Raw genomic sequence first — 20,410 nt, 5'->3', positions numbered from 1 at the left:
ACAACCAACCTTTAGAACACAGTCAGACCTTGAGTTTCAGAGAGGTTGTGTAGTTTGTACTGCGTGTATTACTTTAGGTAGACAGGATGACTGAGCTGACAAAAACAGACTGAAAGCAATACTTACTCTAATAGTTCATAGTTTGATTTCTTGTCCAGGGCATTTCCCCTCATTTCTCTGAAGAACCTCCTGCAATTGAAATAAACAGATCAGTGCACACATAGCTTTAAAGAGGATCATTTTGACATTACTGCAGCTTCATTACAATGTAAATGCATTCTGTTTCGACAAACAGAGACATAGAGAGGCATAGAGAGGGTCAGGGACTCACCGAATCTCGAGGCATCCCAGCTTAAGTGCAATGTCTTGCTCGACCTGATCAGCAAACTCCACCATATAGTCATTCCTCACCTAGAGGGAAGAGAGAGACCCAAAAAAGCTGTTAAATTTTTCATGTCAATGACCGTCAAAGGCTTACAACTGCTTCCAGAAAGCGTACTGGGTTAACACATGGGGGATCCGAGTCATACACTTCAGTGGAACTGCAGAGGAGGGGGTCATGACACATCACCATCAAAACCAGCGTCCTCGTCAGAGCCTTTGGTCTATGAATGATTTATGGCCTGACGTGCATGTTAGCCTAAGCAGGCACTTGAGCAAAAGAAAGAATGAAAAAAAAAAAGAATACAAAATCGGAACTAATAATAAACACGAAGGAGGGTGGACTGTGTAGGATGACAATGGTAAGATGACATGCTGTATATTATTTTTAAAAAGACATTTGAGTTTACAGACAAAGCCTCGAAACCCAGAGTAGAAGAGGAGTACTTGGACGAACTGAAGTAAAAAATGTGATCGGCTGAGACAGTCACCGTGCAAGTGACTATTAAGGAGACATAAGATGGGTAAAGGGAACAGACTTAGATAGAAAGACAAAACGATTGAGAGGGGAGGAGAGGAGCGAGAAAGAAAGATAGTTTGCATGAAAGAAAGAGTGCGCAGATGCCTAAGGCTGCTACAGGCGGAAAATGGCCTTTAAGGTCTCACGTCCCACTGAGTGCAGCTGACAGTAAATCTAACCAGCTTCTAAACCCACCACCCTCTATGGACCGAGCTTTGTGCCTAAAAGCTTTGCAAGCACCTGCTGGGAGATTAGGTCTATTTTACACCCACACCAGTGACAGGTTAGCGCTTAGAAATAGCCTCTTTTGTGGTGGTGATGAGCTACGTTTAGCATAAGAAAACACAGGCGGTTAACTGCAACAAATTTCCCCCTTTAGCTAAGTTGACTTTTACGCTTGAGCGTGGCTGTTATGTCTTAAGTCAGCGTTCAGTTTGAACACACACACACACACACACACACACACACACAAAACATACACATACACAGCTGAGTGTCAGTAGCTTTTCTCCACTCAAGCAACTCAAAGCAGTGCAGGGAGGAGAGTGGAGAAAAGCTTGAGTAATACAACACAGACACAGACACACAGACACACACACACCAAGTGCTTTAGAGACAGTTTATATGAGTTTGTGTGGCCAAAGAGACCAACATATTAACCTCAACTGGTAGAGTAACTTCTATAAGGTTCTCATGTCTTTGTGAACTCACCTGCTGATAGAAGTAGTTGAGTGTGGGCTTGTCTTCAGCAAACTGATTCAGGTATCCCTTTGGCAGGTAGCGGATCCGTAACTCATACCTGCGGAGACACAAAGAGCGGGAGATGGTTAGATTAATCATGTCCTTAGTGGAGTGCTGTAGTTCAAAGACCCTCTTTGAAGACCTGGGACACGGCTCAGATTTAGTGCAGCTGCACCTGCCTTACTAAACATGTCTAAGGTCAAAGGTCAACTGAAGAAGAATGAACCACAAGCCTACACCAGGCTGACGATCAGGGTTAGAAAAACCTGACCCCAGGGACAAGAGGACCAGAGAGAGGGGCTGGGATCCTTGACGTTCCACCCTAATCTGAACCATTCGCCCTCTCTCGGCTCGTCTTTACAGGCAACACATGTTCCCATTCCCCCGGCGCTTCCCCTCGGAAAGTGGGCCCACTGAACTTACTTTGAGAGCTGAAAACAACAGAGTTTAGGACAACAGAGAGAGAGAGGTAGAGATGTTAGAAGAAGGGAACAGTGCTATGGACAGGAGCGGTATTGATGTGTGCAGTAGCAGATAGTTAAGTAGAGCTTGGGCCTGGGAGGGAGCAGAATTCACTCAACCTGATCACAGATCAGGCCGCAGCACCATTTCACAACTCTGTGCTGCCATTTCGACTCCAGCTGGCACGCTGCCACCAGCAAATTGACTCTGAACAAATCGCTTGGCAACTCTACTCTGCTTCACTAGATAGCCATCCGCCATCCATCCATCAAGCTTCCAAATCACATTACACTCTGATCAGATTGGACATCAACTGTGCTTTGACATAAACAAATGGATTTCGTGTTCCCCGGGCAACGACTGGTGTTGGAATGAGTTATGGTTCCAGGGTTTTGGGCAGGGGGAGGTGGAGGTGGAGGGGGTCAGACGTCCCTGTGCAGTACCCGGTGAAAATCAGGCCCAATCGAATTACTCTGCACGCTTTTGTAAAACGATCGATACAATAAAGGCTCGTTATACTTCAGGACGTAGGCTACCTTTGGAAGTCAGGGGAACAGTGTTTGCTATCTGTATCACCTGGCGTAGCAGACAGCTAACACACCCCTTTAGAAAAGCAGAACAGACAGGCCCTGATGTCATCACTTGTCTACCAGTCTACATGGGGGGGAAGGGGCGGGGGGGGGGAACACCTTTTCTGACATGATGCATTTAGCCATCATCATCACCACCATAGACGTTAGTGCCGTCTAGGATGACTACCAGAGGAGGGTGTCTCCATGTCTTCCCTGGGGAGGTCATTAACAGAGTGACACTCTGCCCCTTTGAGCCACTTTGAAGGTACTAAGATGTGCGAGTCACGACATATAGAAACCCAACCATTAGGTCCTGAGACTATAAAACCCCCTTGCACTCCCCAGCACTAAACCCCAGAGCTCACAGGGCATTGCCTGCACTCATTATTTCCCCCTTTTATGAAAGAGCACTTACGGCGTTTAATCATCCTTAGCGGGATGACCTCAGCCCACACCTGATAACATCTTCCATGAGAGCGCAAACAAAGAAGGCAAAATAATAAAAGCCTGTCTGTCAGACATGTGACACGAGTCTTGCAGGGTTCAGTTTGACTCCGAGGCCCGTCTGAGGAGGATGACATCATGCCACTGACATGTCGTGGTGGAGAGACCACTGGGCTAAACAGCTCTCCCCTCTCTCTCTTTCTCTTCCTTATTGAGGTTTGTGTGTCACGGGCGTGAGCCAGGCCGTGTTTCATACATTCCTCCTCAAGACACACACAGACACACACACACACACACACACACACACACACACACACACACACCCCCTACGCTTATCAGGAGTTTCCCCGAGGCTGATCTGGCGCGGCTCTTTGTTGTGCGGGCAAAAAGAAAAGAGCAAGAGAGAGAGACAGAGAGAAGTGAAAAGAAAGTAATAAAGAGAGAGAGGGGGGAGCTGTTTTGCAATGCAATTTTTCATGTTCAGGAATATAGGGAAATCGTACACTGAACACTACGGTGTAATTCTGTGTGAGCAGAAGAGGGTCCTGCCACAGTCCAAAACAAACAGAGTGCGGCCAACAGAGCAGAGACCTCATCGTGAGACGGCTGTAAACTTAGTCTCCCAGTGCAAGGCACCGTGTCGTCCCAAAAGCCCCTAAATACATTAATCAACACAGCACGGTTCTCCCTTGCAGCCGAATCTGAGATCCTTCACACCGCGGGAGCCTTTGCAAGATGACGGTGATACGAGATCTCTCCCCTGCTCTCTCAGCGCAATTCTAGCCTCCGGCAAGGGAATGAGTATATGCTTTCCTTTCCACTTATCTGCTTTCATTTAAGAGTCATGATCATGAGTCATGATTGGTGAGAACTGGAACAATGGATAACACACAAAGACAGGAACAAACATCGAACTGCTATCATTCCCAAAAAAAAAAGACCCATTGCATCCATTTCACTGGAGAAGGAACGCTGTTTAAATCCCTGTGCTGTGTGGGTTTGATTTGGGAGCCCAGTTTCATAAGACGCATATGGACAGCAACTGGAGATAGGCTTAAGTGCAACCCTTAGAAAGAGATGTCTTGCTTTTTTTTCTTTCTCTAAGACAGATGAAGGTTCTAGAAGGGAGGCCGCTGCAGCGTAACAAACCAGAGTGGCAAGAAGTGATTTCCGTATTCCTCCTCTGTTCCTCAGGGATTAGACATTGGCCCATTATGCATTTTGTGAGTGTTAACCCCCCCCATCCTTCCTCCCCAAAACAGGCATTTTGCATTTTAACTCGATCAGGCTAGCTCTGTATCTGTTTGTAAGGGAGAGAGGAGGTGGGGGAGGCTCAGAGGCACCCCACAAAGCCCCTCAAGCTAGGCATTAAGGCATGAAAGGGATGGAAGTTCTGAAACAGTCATCTCAGAGTTAAATGGAAAGCCCCATTCATGTCAATAGAGCAACCCTCCAAAAAATACTCTCAAATCCTATGCTAGACTCTAGCTGCTTTCAAACATGGCGGCTATGGAGAGACATGTGCTTCCTGCGGACATGTAACAGAGAACTGAGCAGTTTCAGCTGACTCATTGTCTCTTTTTTTCCCCTTAAATGTCCCATATGGTCCGTCTTGCCTATATAGCATGTGCAACACCAAGCAGAGATCATAAAAAAGTGAATAGTGAGATTAACAGTGACATCTGCCAACCAGGACTTCTGGGGAAAAAAAAAAAAAAAAAAGCCTGTAGTCCATAAAACTTGGGTTGCATTGTTTGACTCCCGGCCAACAGAGTGAAAGAGAGAAAAAAGAGAGAGAGACAGACGGGGGAGAAAGAGAGGGAAGAAGAGGAGAGACTTATAGTGCCATCTGTGCAGCAGAGTATTCGGGTCTGGGGTTGTAACTCATCTCTTCCCTAGCCCCTTCCACCCCCCCACTCAAGCTAGGATATGCATTTCACTCTGTGTTCAGTGCCACTGGTAGGGTGTTTGTGTGTGTGTGTGTGTGTGTGTGTGTGTGTGTGCGTGTGTGTAAGTTAGGGTGACCAGGTGTCCCGCTTTGTGTTGTACTGCACAGCATTTTCACCCTTTGTCCCGCATCCCACACACTGAGATAGTGTCGCGCATTTTCATTGGTCATGAATAAGAACACATGGATAGCTACCAGGCAACATCATGGCTCAACATAACTTTCATGTAGCAAGACCAAGTATGGGTGTTTATGAGCCGAAAGGCAGAATACAGATGCTTCTAGTTCAGTTAGATATATCAAAGTTTGAGGTTACCTCTCAGCGTTGGGAACATATCCCACATTGTCCCACACAAACGTACTACTCGTCCCACATTTGGTCTGTTTGCATCTGGTCACCCTACCCACTAGTGCAGAAATAGCTTTCTGATGGTGCTTATATAGTATTTGCATAAATCTAAATACAGTGGCCTTGATGCTAGATAGCGATTGTAATTCATTAGCATTTATTTGAGTCTACCAACTTCAAAAAAATCTTTGGTATCAGCATGTTAGCATAACTTTAGCAGGCTTTGAGAATACCCCCTGGTGTTTGATTTTGATGGACGTGCCCAGACAGGCGCACAAAGGCCCCTAAGTGTATGCGTGCTCACACAACACACAACACAAACACAATGCAAATATGCAAGCTGACTCGAAAATCTGTCACTCCATCTCGCTAATCCTTGTCCCCTGACTGTTTCAGTGCTAGACGGCTCAATCCATCGTCAGGGCAACCCCAGCAGACCCCTGACGTGATTCTCAGACAAACAAACAAACAGGAGCCCCTTCTCTTCGACATAGCGAAGCAGAACAGACAAGACTCCTCAGACATTAAAGCTTTGACAAAGCAAAGTGTTTCATGTGTTCCTGTGGGTTAACGAGTAGAGCTAGTTGCTAACACAAAGATCATGGGTTCATTTCCCACATAGTGATAAAAATATATATCTGCAAAGTTGCTTTGGATAAAATGAATAAATGTCAGTCTCGTATTCAGTCAATCGATCATCATTTCAGGTGTGACTACACACGTCATGATGCATTCTCAGTGGGCAGACTGGACAGTATTAAATCACAGGGGGTGCTGTGGACGGGCTCACCTCCACTCGTCCTGAGGCTTGTTCTGCTCGTAGTTCTCCCTCACGTGGGACACGCCCATGTCCGGGTGGAGCCAGTGCACCTCGCCGGACTGCACGTGGCTGAGGCGCAGCCCGAAACAGGCCACGCATTTCACCTTGTGGATGTCCACAATCTTCTGGATGATTCCCTGAGGAGGACACAAAACAAACAAACATTTGAGTGTTCAGCTCATTTATATTTCTATCAGTGAAAGTGCATAACAGACATGGCACAAACAATCGCCGTGAAAATGTGACTACTAAATTACAAAAGCAAAGGCCCCCGAAACAACAATCACAGTATCATTTTCACATCACACTTTTCTAGTGAACATTTACAGAATATCTAAGTGGCAAGAAGCGGAGGTAAAATGGTTTAATTTAATGAATGGTTTAAAGCACAGTATGAACCACATGAGTAAAATCACATTGGAACAGGGGACCTGGCATGAAGTATCCTAAACTGTGGAGACAGGTGACACTCTGGCCGCCTGACTGATGTTCCTCTGGAGGGAGAGGGCAGGATTTTAGCACCTGTCAGCGGGAGCGATGCCAATCGCCGCGGCGGCATGGCCGTTGCCAACGGAGTCACCACAGAGGAGCCCGCATTGGCAACAGAGCAAGTCTTTGATGGGATTAAGTAGGCAAGCGCGGAAGAGTTGGCGCAGGGGCCAGGGCACCGACCCAATCAAGATGGCCGCCGACGGGGGAGAATCTCACACACTCTAGTTGGGGCCACCCTGGACCTCACATCTGCACCTGGGGACCCAGCCCCACACCTCTCTGTGCCAGCTGGAGGCCTCAAACCCTTGTGGGACTGAACATCCACCGAGGTGGAGGAATGGCACAGCTGGGGTGGGGGTGGGGGTGGGTAGAGGGGGTTCTTGGTTGGGTTGCATGGCTGTGTGTGTGTGTGTGTGCGTGTGTGTGTGTGCGTGTGTGTGCGTGTGTGTGCATAGGACGGGGGAGAGTGCATGGCTGTGTGCACACCGGACACAACTGGCAGTGGCAAGCCAGCCCAAACAACACTGAGGAGCCTCTGCATATTTATGCCTCTGTTTTGGCGCGAGGAGTACCCCCGAGGTCCAGAGATGGCCCAGTTTCCCTTTAATGGCGGCTGCCCACGCGCAGGGGAGCTGCTGGGGCTGGGGCGGGGGATGGGTGGCGTTGGCGAGTGGGTGGGGCGGTGGGGTTGGGTACAGGGGTGAAGATGTCTGTCTGATTCACATCTGAATGAGCAGGATGAGTACAAGGGAAAGGGGGTAGAAACGCTTGATGCCTTCTTAGGGCTGAGGCTACATTTCACTTCAAATCAAACCAGAATATTAGGCACCTGACTCTAGAACATTGTCTGGGTTTTCAAGTAATGGCCTAGTTACTAAGAACAGTTTCTTTATTCATTATATCTATATCTATTATATATTATATTCATTCATAAGTGAGGACTTTGTTTCAAAGCCTTTGAGCCTGCTAGTGAAGGCCAACACAAAGATAACTACATTTTCTATATTTAATATGAATTTCACACAAACTATCCCCTATGAAATATTACCTCCGCTGTGAAAAAGACATTAACATTTAGAGTAAATAATGATCTGAAGATTTGAGCCCTGGTGAGGGAGGAAAGAGAGAGAGAGAGAGAGAGATGTGAGAGTCGCAATGGGCGACTTCCCTTAGGAGATTACAGGGCCAGGCCAATCCCCGAGCCGATCTGTTATCTCGGTTTTGCAGAGGAGCAGGTCATCTCCAAAGCTGCCATTAGAATGATTAAATATTGAGCAGGGCTTTGTCCAGGCTTTATTGTCTGAGGAGCCTTGTCTGTCCTGCTTTGCAGGGTCGAGTGGACATGGTGCAGACCGCTAAGATGCCAGAGGACCCTAAAACCCTCTTGGATTGCCAAAGGATCAAAGTTATCAGACCTAGGAGTTGAGAGTTGTAATAGCCTATCTGTCAAATACAGACCAAATCCTTAGTTGGACTGAAATGCCGGATTATTATTTGTTTGTTTCGTTTGTGATATCAAGTAGTGCTTTCTTCAAAACACAAAAACAAGCCTTTAGCAAAAAATGCTAATAATATCAGGCCAGATTGGAGTTCACAGACAGAAACAGGCATCCACCTCCAACTGCACTCTTATTTAGTTGGCTTTAAGAATACATCACTGTCTAGCTCCCCTGGTGCAGCTTGTGTGCCTCCAGTATCCACAACAAACATATAGCCTTGTACGAAAAACGCTTCAGCTCTTGGTTTGTCAATAGAACACACAGTGGCTTATCCAGCTAACTTCCTCCTCTTCTCATCTCGCCACCAAACCCGACTCCTATTTCGGAGCCATTATCCACTGTGGGATATATGATTAGTTTCTGTTGTCGGAGCTTCCATATGGCTTAAATTGTAGGTATACACTGCTGGGATAATTATTTGATTTGACATTCAATATTATTTTTTGCCCATGAGGAGGCTGGTTTGGCATGTAACGTGAATACAATTGTCCCCCCACGCTGGAGAGGAAACAATGCTGAATTGGAGTGGCTCATCTTCCCAGATTTAACTCCACTTATCCCCTCATGCTGGGGGCTTGTGGCTAGACTTACAAGAGTATTTTGTCAAGCCCCCATTGTATCTTATGAATGCTTCGCTAAGAATACAAATAAACAGCAACCCCTTCTGAGCCTTTACAACATATGCAATTTTAGAAGACGACAGATTTTTACTTGCCAAAATCATAGTGCCTAGTTATAATGTCACAGACAATGCCACAGAAAAACAGCATTAAAACTCCTCCCGGGCAAAGTACGAGGAAAACAATATCTGATCTGGGAGCATGAGCAACCCTATATACCCATCGGAGTATACAGTAAGATCCAATCCTCGAGCAGAGTGCCTTGACAGCTTAGCACCGGGCAGCTCTGCAGTCTGACCCTGGTCTGACCACATATTTTGTGCTAGCACTGGAGGACTGCCAAATCTCCTTTAGCAAAAGCTCTTCGGAAAAACCCGACATGTAATGGAGTTAATCGTGACAAAAGGCCTTTTGGGTCTTTCTCTCCTCTTCACTCCAACACTGTCCCTTCAGTCGGTCGACAACAACAACAACAACAACAAAGTATAACTAGCCGCGGCACAAACACCACAATACAAAACAGGTTGCAGCCAGACAGTGGAGTTACAGAACCAGCCCAAAGAAATGCAGATGTCTATTAAAATAAATAGAGATGATATTGGGAGGATTTCCGGGATACGTGAGACCTCAGTGGGGACGGTCTGGGAACGGTGCGTTTATCCTCGGAGCGGATATCACACTGATCCCAGCAGTCCCTTTCTCTGAGCCAGTGGATCAATACGGCATCTGCCTCCCAACACACGAGACCGCCATCCATCTTTTCTAACCCGTGCGGAAATTGGAGACCAATGATGGTAATAAACTTGATACTTATGATGATTACCGTCAAAGAGTGGGGGGAGTAAAAAAAAGACATCCGTTGTTAGCGACTTGTTATTCCTGAGAAAGGAATACATGAGATACAGTATGATATAATAAAAAATAAAAAAGTCTGGCATTGTTTACCATGGCCTCTGATCTATCAAGGCAAAATTCCACCATCATTTCAGTGTGTGACTAACTTAATTAATAAATGTTCCGAAATACTCAGAGGCTAAGGCATGATACACTTTCAGCACAGTACCAAAACAACAGCTAAATAAGTCCATGGAACAGTCCAGTGCCACACACTGCAGCCATAAAGGAAATTGACACTAGCCAGTTTCCCTGCCGATACAACTTTTTTTTGTCAGTTCACCAATTAGCCAACAACTAGAGGATTGATCTCTTCCTCTCTGTGACAAAGCATGAATATTGACACAGCAGGCACAATCGACTGCAGATCGCAGCTCCCCTTACGCAACTCCGATCGATAGGAACATCCATGTACAGTGTCTAACCGAGTCAAGCGCCTCGATCCTGTCAATTATTCATGCCCTTTTGAGTGACTGTACGAGTAAGTGGGTAAGTGAGAGTGAGAGACAGAGTGAGCCAGGAAAATACGCACACATCAAGGGGTGTGCTTGACCTCTTTACCCCCTTCACAGTTGACTGAACACCCCCCCACCCCACCCCACCCCACCCCACCCCACCTCGTACCCCTCCCACACAGGGCATTTTTTGGCTTTCTCTTACCCTGACATCAGTGCCGTCTCCGTGCCTGATGTTGCTGGACCATTTGCTGTGCTCGCTGTTGTCGCCGAAGTGGTGGAAGACCTTCAGAACCCTGTCGGGGGCCGCCGGGGCGCGCTCCGTCCCCGTGCTGAGGCGCGACTTGGCCCCCCCGGCCAGAGCGTGGTTCAGGTTAGGGTCCAGGTACGCCGCCGTCGCCATGCCTTTGCTGTGTGCTAGGTGTCTGTCATATTCTGCTCAAGAGTTCAGGAAGATAGAGATAAAGAGCGAGAAAGAGAGACAGAGAGAGACAAAGAGAGGGAGGGAGAGAGAGGGATATGGTAAGTAAGGAATATTGAACACCTTACAGAAGAACAACTGTTGAAAATTGGCTTTCTTGACACCTTCACACCTCTGTTTTCACGTGTGATTTGTGTCTTTGAGCGTGAGTGCATGGTGGATAGCAGGATTTACAACTGTGAAAGGCAGAATGTGGATGGGACTCGAGGTGTGAAATTCTCAATTGTCCCTCCCCCTATCGCACCTGCTCTGAAGTGAGAGCCGTCTACGAGGAGGGAAACCTATCCAAATGTGATTGCACACATGAGAGAGAGAGAGAGAGAGAAAGAGAGAAAGAGAGAGAGAGAGAGCACAGAGAACAGCGTGACCTTCCCTAAAGATCAAAAGGTTCCCGTTTATCTGCACTCTACTGAACCCGCTCTCTCTCTCTGAACCTGAGCCCAAGGAATCTGCCACTGAGACGGAATCAGGTCTCCTTCGCGGCGGTTTCAGAGTGGCTCAAACATGCATTAAAATCAGCAGTATTTGGGCATGGTGTACAACACATAACCAATCACCACAGCCATTTGATCTTTGCACCTCTTTGTAGCATGTGATATGGTCATGACAGGCCCCGATCCCCAGCCCAGCCACATCCAAAGGGTCCCTTTGTGCAAAAACATTGTTGGAAAAAAACGCGTTGGTGACAACATAACAGGGATCAAGTCTGCAGCTTAAAAGGCCAACGTTTGATGGGTGCCTGGCACGCAGGCCTGTGTGTGTGTGTGTGTTTGTGTGTGTGTGTGTGTGTGTGACGCCAGTCTAAGACTCTTTAGGGTGAGAATGTGAGGGAGGGAGAGTGTGCAGGGTAAAAATAAACACAGCCTTATTTCGATAGAGTCAGCACTACTCATTTTCATGAGGCACAGTGGCTCCAGAAGCGTCATAAGGAAAGGGCGATTAGTGCGCGTGTGTGTGTGTGTGCGTGTGAGTGTGTGTGTGTGTGTGAGAGAGTGTGTTTGTGTGTGTGTGTGTGTGTGAGAGACTGAGTCTGAGTGCGCTCTGATGTGAGTGAAAGTACTGTGATGTTTTACTAGATATGGACACAAAAGCCACTCCACACACTCCAATTAGTGGGCAATGAGGAACCAGAGGTCTTTCACCACTAAAGCCTAATAAAGTTCCAGAAAAAAATGAATTACAGAGGATGTGGCATGGCCTACGTCTTCACAGATAACAGTTCTTCTGCACTGGAGGCCCTCAGACTAACTGCCTGCAACTGCCAGGACTGAACGACGAACAGATGTTATATCTACATGGATACTCATCGTCGTCGTCTACAGTGTCTGCTCTGCAGTTCGCTGCTTCTAATGTGCCCCCGGTTGGGTCTGTCAACAAGTGCTGGATGATAGCTGCTGGATGGGAGTGGGGGGACAGGCTGGGCAGGGTAGAGGGAGCCCCTCTCAGATGTCCTGCCAGGATCAGAGCGCCAACCCTGGGCTGGCCGCTCTCCCTCGAGAGGGGTCCATCCGGTCTCAGTGAGAGCTGCATACCTCCCGGTCATCTGCACCCACACCCCCCGCCCCCGCCCCTACCACCCAACCACCCGGCCCCTTCTCCCATTGAGCTTGTTTGTTTGTTCAAGCCATTACAGGGACAGATTAGACGCATTTCTGCGGCCAGTGCACACGCCCCTGTGGGGCCTCGTGCTAATGCTAACAGTAATGGGAGATCCCAGACATATGAACCACCCAGAGGAACAGTGCTGGAGTGAACAAGCCCCTCAGGCTACACGCAACACTGCCAAATGCTTCACTATCTCAATTAGTCACAAACACTTTCAGCTTGCTTGCTTGTTCTACCCTCAATATAATTATGACACTATTAACATAAATTGAGTTAAACTGAGATACCCTCTTTCATGTGACAAATGTACTGCGTTTTTTTCTAATGTTAAGCATTCCGTGTGTGTGGAGAATTCCCTCCAATAATGGTTTGCTAAATACATTTTGTATTGTATTCACACAAAAAGAAATCATAGAGATTAGCATTAGCAATCCGATGGACATAAATATGTTGTATTCCAAGATTAGCTTTCACAAAGACACACAGAACTTCATATGCTCATACACTGTCCTCTTTAGCTTTTCACAACTCATGTCAACTGAAACGGCACTTCATCCCAACATAGCCAATGTGAAAACTCTGCTGACTGCTAAGCTGTGAGAGGTCCTAAACTGCCCTGGACTACCATGTTACAGTGTGGTAACTGTAAAACTCAGGCCTGGCCTTTCCGCTCATAAACACGACGCTCATGAGTCGGCCTGCGGGACATCAAAGCCCTCATGTGTTATTATGAGCACACAGAGAACCACACCCACCTGACCACACTGAGCACACATCATCATGAGAATGGCCCTTCAGATACAGCACTAGATAATAATAATAAAAATAATAATAATAAAAAAAACACGTCAGCTACACATTATAATAAGACACTCCCGGTACGATAAAAATGAAAGCAAGTGGTAACAAGAAGGTAATAGTAGTGTTGTGCGAGAACCTGGCTATGTCTAGACGAATTCCTGCCTACCTTTGAGCATGAAGGGCCAGCACACACACGGCACTTTTGAATGTCGGGGGGAGAAACGGCCGTACCCCTCTGAATACATAGGATGAGCGTCCCCAGAAAAAGCCAAAGAAGAACAGGAGGAGAAGGAGACTTCTCCTAAGGCAGCAGGAGCCAACGTCGCAGCCGTCAGACTCATGCAGTCCTCATGGGGTGTCCTGTCTGGGATTTTTAGACCACGGCAAAAAAATAAAACCTTTGCTTGATTGTCTTCCTTCTCTCTCTGTCTCTCTCCCTTTCTTTCTTGAACACACACACCTCTTTCCTCTGACACACGTCATGTCCTGTCTATCACAATGCCCACTGTCATTGCGAGTTCTCGCACAATGAGTCACGCACAGGCTCCATGGAGCTCTCCTGCGGCCGTGTTCTCCTCACTCCCCCATCCCCTCCACTCCACTCAGCCTCCCAGGTAGGCGAGAGGGAGGAGTGGTCACGCATGGGATTAAGGCCCGCGATTGGCCATCTGGTGTAAAGAGAGGAAACCCTGAGAGCGCTGATTGGTTGGTTGAAGGTGTAAACAAGCCCAGCATGGCTTACTGGGAACATGGCCAATGTAAACAGCTGCAGGGTGGGGCCTATATGGTCTTGCTTCTCCACTTGTTGAGGATTAACCCTTAAAATGCAACATTTCAGAAGAACATTTAGCAAAAATGGAAACTTAAAATACAATTTTAAAATTCTTTCAGAGTTAATTGGGAGGGCTCTTCAAATCCATCAGTGTCGCTTAAAAAATTGAACACCAGAAAATGAGCTCATTACATGAAAGCCATTAATGCTGAAATTAATGAGGCACAAATCTGGTTTTGAGAGGACAAGCTCCAGTAGTCTCCCTGTGAGCTGATCACATATCCCAGTCTCTATATTAGGTTGGAGCAGGACGTGCAACTGACATCTGCGAAATACTGTATGTCTGTATTAGGTTCCATTAGGAGTATGAAAGACTCTAGTGCCTTTTTCAAGGGGCTAATGTAAACTGCCTGAAATTGCAAAGCCAAAAGAGCTATTTTTACCAGGAGACACACAGAATCCCTGTACAGGAAACTCAGGAAGCTGGACAATACCAAGCGTCTGAGCCCAGTTAGATCAGTGTTGGAACACGCCTGGGAGCAGCTCTAAACATTAGTAAGCTCGCTAAAGACATTAAAGGAGATTGGCCTGGGTGCAGACTTATTCCCAGGAATTATTCTCACAGTAAGGGGAAGAGCTCAAGCTCCTGAAGGAAAAAAAAGTGTAATTCTTGATTCTCTTTCTCTCCTTCTGTACCTCTCTCTCTCTGTCTTTCTTTCTGTACTTCTCTCTCTTTTTCTTTACTTCTCTGTTTCTTTCTCTGTCGCTCCCTCTGTCTCTCTGTATGTGTGTAATGATGCATTTGGGAAAAGGTGACCATGGCATGGCAGCTTGATGGCTAATAAACTAGGGATGTAGTTAACCTTACAATGAATTTTTCATGAGTCATCTGCCAGAAAGGAAATCATGGCACCCAGGACAGCATCTACAGCATGGACGTGATGGACGAAGGGAGCTGGATATCCCTGAAGAGAAATTTCTCATCGGATGGCACTTTTGGTGGCGTCTCCTTTCTGCGTGGCAGCAGGGTAACCATGGTGGCACACAAAAGAAGCTCTCGCCATCCAGTGACAAAAAGAGAGGCATCACTGACGAACGGCATGGCACCCTGACAGAACACAGCGGAGCCAAAAAAAAAACAATTCAGACAGGCACAAGCTGGACAGCCCAAACTGCTGAGCGAGCAGACTGAGGACCACTGGCTCGAACCAAAATAACATGGGGTGTGTGAGTGTATGCTGGGGGTGGGGGCTGTCATCAATAAATGTCTCAGGGGAACAAGGATATTGTCACTCAATCACATTTACTGGGTCAGAGAGGAATGGGTTGTGTCACGGAGCGCAATCCTGCCATGCCCTCAATCACTCATGTTTCTCCAATACCCACAGATCAGCTCATCAGTAACGACAACACATGATATTTAAGCTTTAAGCCTGTGTGTGTGTGTGTGTGAGAGTGTGTGTGTGTGTGTGTGTGTGTGTGTGTGTGTACATACATACTTTAAAGGTATTTGTACAGTATATGACGTGTGTATGTTGAGTAAGTTGAGTAGTTTGTTGTTTGTGTACAGTACATACTGTGTTTGTGTGTGACTGAGATCTTCCCCTCATCCCCCATGCTGACAGACTGTATTCGGTCACCGAGGGGTGGGGGTGGGGGTGGGGGGGGGGGTTGTGGGCTTATATAATCTCCACCCGGACAATGTTCTGGCTGCCAGTCAAACAGCGTACCAGCCTACTGCATCCATGCCTCGGGCCAGATTAGCCGCTTACCCACCTGACGAGTGTTCGACCCCGCACCTAGCGTGAACCTGTGTTTGCATAAACTACCCTGCCGAAGGAGAGAGTTGTGCTGGCTCGCTCGCGAATAAAACTTGCAGATTTATTGAAATTTATTCAGGGAGGGACTTGGCTCTCAGTGCCAAGTTGGCGAGTAGGCAGCAGCCTGGGAGGCTTGCAGGAGAGAAAAAAAAAACAACATAAAAAAAAAAAAAAAGAAACATGCAGAATCTCCGCACAAAACAAAACAGCATTCTGTTCATGAGCAAACATGGGGCAGCAGAGACAGGCCTCGCCCAGAGGTATCTGATTGCTGCAGTGATGGAGAGAGTGATGGAGTACGGAAGAGGAGGAGAAAGGAAGAGATCACTTAGAACCTGGCGCTGGAGTTTAGGGTTTTTCTACTCTGTTCTAGCTTTTGTTTGCCACCGCTTTGGGGAAGTAGCAGAGATTATGTAAACTCCCATGCCCCAGTCTGGCTACTGTACACTGCGCTGAGCTGTTTACAAAAGCAGGGCCTCCAGAGGGGGAGGGGGAGGGCTTTTTCAAGAGGAAGGGGTTTAACCTGACGCCTCACCAAACAAGGAGAGCTCTCAATCTGCCAAAAGAGCATCCAGTTTGTCCAGAGTGTTAAAACAGAGAGAGAGAGAGAGAGAGGGAGTGAGATAGAGGGAGAGAGCGCAAGAGAGAGAGAGGGGGGGGGGGGGGAGAGAGAACGAGAGAGAGAGAGAGCGAGAAAGGGGGAGGGGGAAAGAGAGAGAGAGATACAAAGAAATATCCACTTAGCAGACCCACTCAGTACAATTAGTTAAGGAGATATTTCCATGATCACACTAGCAGTGTGGGGTGGGGGTGGTCGCCTGTGCTTGATTCCTCAAAAACATTAACATATAAAAACATATCAGGCCTTTAAGCAGCTTTAACCAATCTGCTGCCTGCATCAGGCCTGGTGGGCCTCACAGCTTATCTTTTCAGGAAACGCTGATTTGTGTACTGGTGAAACACGGGTCCTCTAGCTCCCATAGATCACAGCACGACAGCCAGCCCTGGCTGCCAAGACCAGAACACACACACACACACACACACACACACACACACACACACGGGGGCTACGTGCTTGCAAGGAGATCCACCCAACTATCTTCACTCTTCCTTCTGCACCGTCTCTAATGAGCTATGGCACAGGAATGTGTAAACAATGCCACCATCTAGAACCTGTAGACTTTCATTAGTCTCCCTATCAAATACGATTCAGCAATGCAGCTTGAAGTATGTTGTTATGTTGTCACCATTGCGCTATAATATTATGGTTCCCATTACGGCATGGATTTCAGGACTTCCATTACCAAATGAGGCCATGTTTGAGTGACTTCTTGGTATCGGGTTAAACCAAGAGATCCAGGGTCAGAGTGTCTCGAGCGACACCCAGGAGCACAGAGACCATTAAATGTGAGTCGCTGGTGAGAACTCTGCCCTAATGTTGGGATATCAGGCATAAATCATGGAAATCCCCCCGTGGTCGGGGGCCATTAGCGGGAAAGCCGGTGTGCGCATCCCGAAGGATCCATTACACCGCTGTAAAAACAGCACGGTCTAATCTCTGGATCTGCGGCGTTAAGACGAACCATGCAACGCGCGGGGGGCGTATAGAGGGGCCTGTAGGGCTGAATTACATATCCCAGCTCACCCTGGGCTCCCTGGCCAGAACAGCAAAAGAGGATATGGTAAGACACAGTAGATAGACACACACGTGCACACACATATAAAGGTCCTTCCTTAATGCTGTGGCTTTTCACACAGCAGCCTTAAATCCCTGCTGCAGATGTGATGACAGACTGTGGCTGAGTGCCATCGTGTTCCCTCATCAGCAGAGGATGTCAGAGGAGCCCAGCATAGCGTGGGGCCAAGGTGACAGGGAACGAAGCATCGCCCAGGTGGGTCTCAGCCTGCTAACGAGCGGCGGACTAACGAGCCAAGGAAGCAGCTCGGCGCCGGCCGACCAACCAACCAACTGTCTTCGCTTCCTACAGCGCAGCAGACTGCGAGCCTCTGACTCATCCTTTTATTATTAAAAAAATAAAGATCAGAAATATGCTTTGGGAATCAGACCTCTGACAGCAGGCTGCTTCAATGATTCGGCTCAGTTTTCTAAAGGTTCCTTTATTTTTCTGTGAGATCAAGCTCGTTTGTTTTCAGCTGTCACACAACCAAGAAGAGCAGGTGCAAGTGCCTGAAGTTAAAGCTGGGATTGGTCAGTACTAAATCATTATAGACAAGAGAAAGAGTGAGAGGAAGCATACGAGGAAGTATACAAAAACACCATCATGCACACACGTGCATAGAGCCATTGTGTTGAGAAAATGAATGCGCACAGATGGCAAAATGTCTTCAGCACGACAGATTTACAAATCGCTCACTCCCCCTTGCCCCCCCCCCCCCATTTTCTCTCTCTCTTTCTCTCTCTCTCAAACACACACACACACACACACACACACACCTGTATCAATGCATCAAACAGGCTAAATCCATCTGCAGTTGGTACAAGAACCTTTAGCACGATCACTAAAAACCTAAAGGATATAACATCCACTCACAGCTAAGAAACTCAGGAGCTGTGGGACACTGATCTACGGTCAGTAATGAAAAGACTACAGCCAGACTACATCACCCAAACCTCCACAAACACACACACACACACACACACACACTGCCATAAAGAGCATTGACACAGACACACTGACAATGCATAGGGGTGAAGAGAGGAAACACAAACTACAGACAGAGAACTACAGTGAAACGTAAAAAAAGTTTTTAAAAAAAGTTTTAAAAAAAAGTAAAAAAACAAAATAAGTACAAAAGACCAGGTTAAGCAAATAAAGATGAGTGGAGGGGCAGACTATAGACGAGAAAAAGAAAGGAGTAGAGAGGAGATGAAAGGAGAAGAGAGGAGATGAAAGGAGAAGAGAGGAGATGCGGGAGGAAAGCAGGGATGAGAGCAGGTGTACCTCTGGTCCAGCACATGGGGAAGGGGCTGCAGCCGATCGCTTCCATGCGGCCGGCCGGCTGTCCCTCCGCTCCCGACGCCACCGCTGTTGGCCAGCATCCAGCGGCACTCTCACAGAAACGCATAGGACCGACGTGTTTGTTCACACTCACACACTCACTCACACACACGCGCTACTGCTGCGGCTCACACAGTAACACTCGGCTCAAATTAACACGCACGCTCAAATGTAGTGTTCACTCCACTCTGCAGTCCAAACTGAGGGGGATCAGAGAGAAGGCGCAGATCCCACCCGAACCCTGCATTCACCGTCCCATCGACCCACACACACATAAACACACACACACACACACACGGCACGATCAGTCAGTGAATCCACTCAATCCAATCCTGTGCCATGATAGAAAGTGACTGCTGTTCCTGTTGTAGAAGCTCCGTTACAAAAAAATGTTTACAAGTTCCTTTGGGAGTTTGTTCCGTCTGCTGAGGGGTAGAGAGGTCCAGCGGGGTGGCAGAGTGGAGCCTGATTGAGCCTGTCAGAGAGCCGACGAGAGCAGAGGCTGGGAATAAGCCTCCCACCGCGAGCCTTGCCCTGGAATATTAATCCTGCCCCGGCGCCCGGCAACCACAGCCCTCTCTGACACCCAGCCCTCTTTCTCTTTCTCTCACTCCCTTTCTCTCTCTGTCTATCGGTCTCTCCTCCCTTCCTCCCTCCCACTACAGTGCAGAAACCAGAAAGGCCACTGGACTGAGTGTGTACCAGGAGAGTATGTCAGCAGGAGACGGGGTCAGTAAGCGAGCAGCAGAAAATGAGAAAGTGAGAGACAGAGAGAGAGCGAGAGAGAACAAAAGGGTGAGATAGAGAGAGACGACAGAGTGAGAAAGAAACGAGAACAAATAACAAAGACTGGAAGCAATTTCCAAAGAGACTTTGAGCATGCAAAACGCACAGAGACAGTAAATGAGAAAAGCGCCGCCACAGAAAAACAGGCAGGAGAGGAAAAAAAAAAAAAAAAACCCTGAAGAGTGTGTGAGTGAAGAGTGTGTGTGTGAAGAGTGTGTGAGTGAAGAGTGTGTGTGTGAAGAGTGTGTGAGTGAAGAGTGTGTGAGTGAATACAAATGCAAGCAGCAGGTTAGTGGTGGAGGCAGAGCAGAGGAGAAGCAGAGGAATGACAGGAGGGAGTGGAGCACATGTGCACTGAGCTCGTGCACTGCTGGTCGGGCACAGAGAGCTCAGCTAAAAGAGTTGTGTTAGGGGGGGACGGGGTAGCATCCAAAAGAGTGGAGGGGGAAGGCCTAAAGCAAGTAGTAGTCTCATTAATATGCTAATCAGACCGCCCTCACCACATGCACACACCCCCCACCTCCACCCCCCCTGCCATTCCTATTGACGGAGGCTATGCTGAGGCCCACTGGTGTTGGTCCAAAAGAGAGCTGCAAATCAGTGCTGACCCTTGTCACAGTAACCAGCCCCCAAAATCTCTCTAACTCCCCCTTTCTCTCTCCCTCTGGCTTTCTTTCTCTCTCTCTCTCTCTCTGCACTTATCCCACAATGCATCTGGCACAATACCCCTTGCCCCCTAAACGCCTTTTCACTCCTTCACTCAAGGAATCAAAGTGAGTATCCATTCTCACCCTGAGACAAGTCAGAGTGTCTGTCACGCTCTCTCTCTCTCTCTATTCAACCCAAAACAAACACGAGAGGAAATCAGCATTTAGCCGCCGTGCTGAATTCTGAGAGGGTCTACGCCTCTTCAGTGTTTGTCTGGTCG

General features: G+C 47.7%; 1 protein-coding gene across 20 annotated transcripts in view; it reads right to left on the bottom strand.

Annotated features, from left to right (window-relative positions):
* Positions 1-20,410, bottom strand: part of ptk2aa (protein tyrosine kinase 2aa) — a 92,107-nt gene that overhangs the window by 39,421 nt on the left and 32,276 nt on the right. For all 20 annotated transcript variants that reach the window (XM_031586624.2, XM_031586616.2, XM_031586617.2 and 17 more), the window contains exons 3-7: positions 10,403-10,632; positions 6,208-6,374; positions 1,613-1,700; positions 332-411; positions 127-189 (exon numbers count right to left, since the gene is read on the bottom strand). In XM_031586624.2, coding sequence (XP_031442484.1) covers positions 127-189; positions 332-411; positions 1,613-1,700; positions 6,208-6,374; positions 10,403-10,600 — 596 coding nt within the window. In that variant the 5' untranslated portion in view covers positions 10,601-10,632. The remainder of the gene's footprint in view (positions 1-126; positions 190-331; positions 412-1,612; positions 1,701-6,207; positions 6,375-10,402; positions 10,633-20,410) is intronic.

The sequence above is a fragment of the Clupea harengus genome, chromosome 19 (assembly GCF_900700415.2).
Source record: "Clupea harengus chromosome 19, Ch_v2.0.2, whole genome shotgun sequence".
Taxonomy (NCBI): Eukaryota; Metazoa; Chordata; class Actinopteri; order Clupeiformes; family Clupeidae; genus Clupea; species Clupea harengus.
The sequence above is the reverse complement of the archived record's forward strand: the minus strand, read 5'-3'. Positions and strand labels throughout refer to the sequence as shown.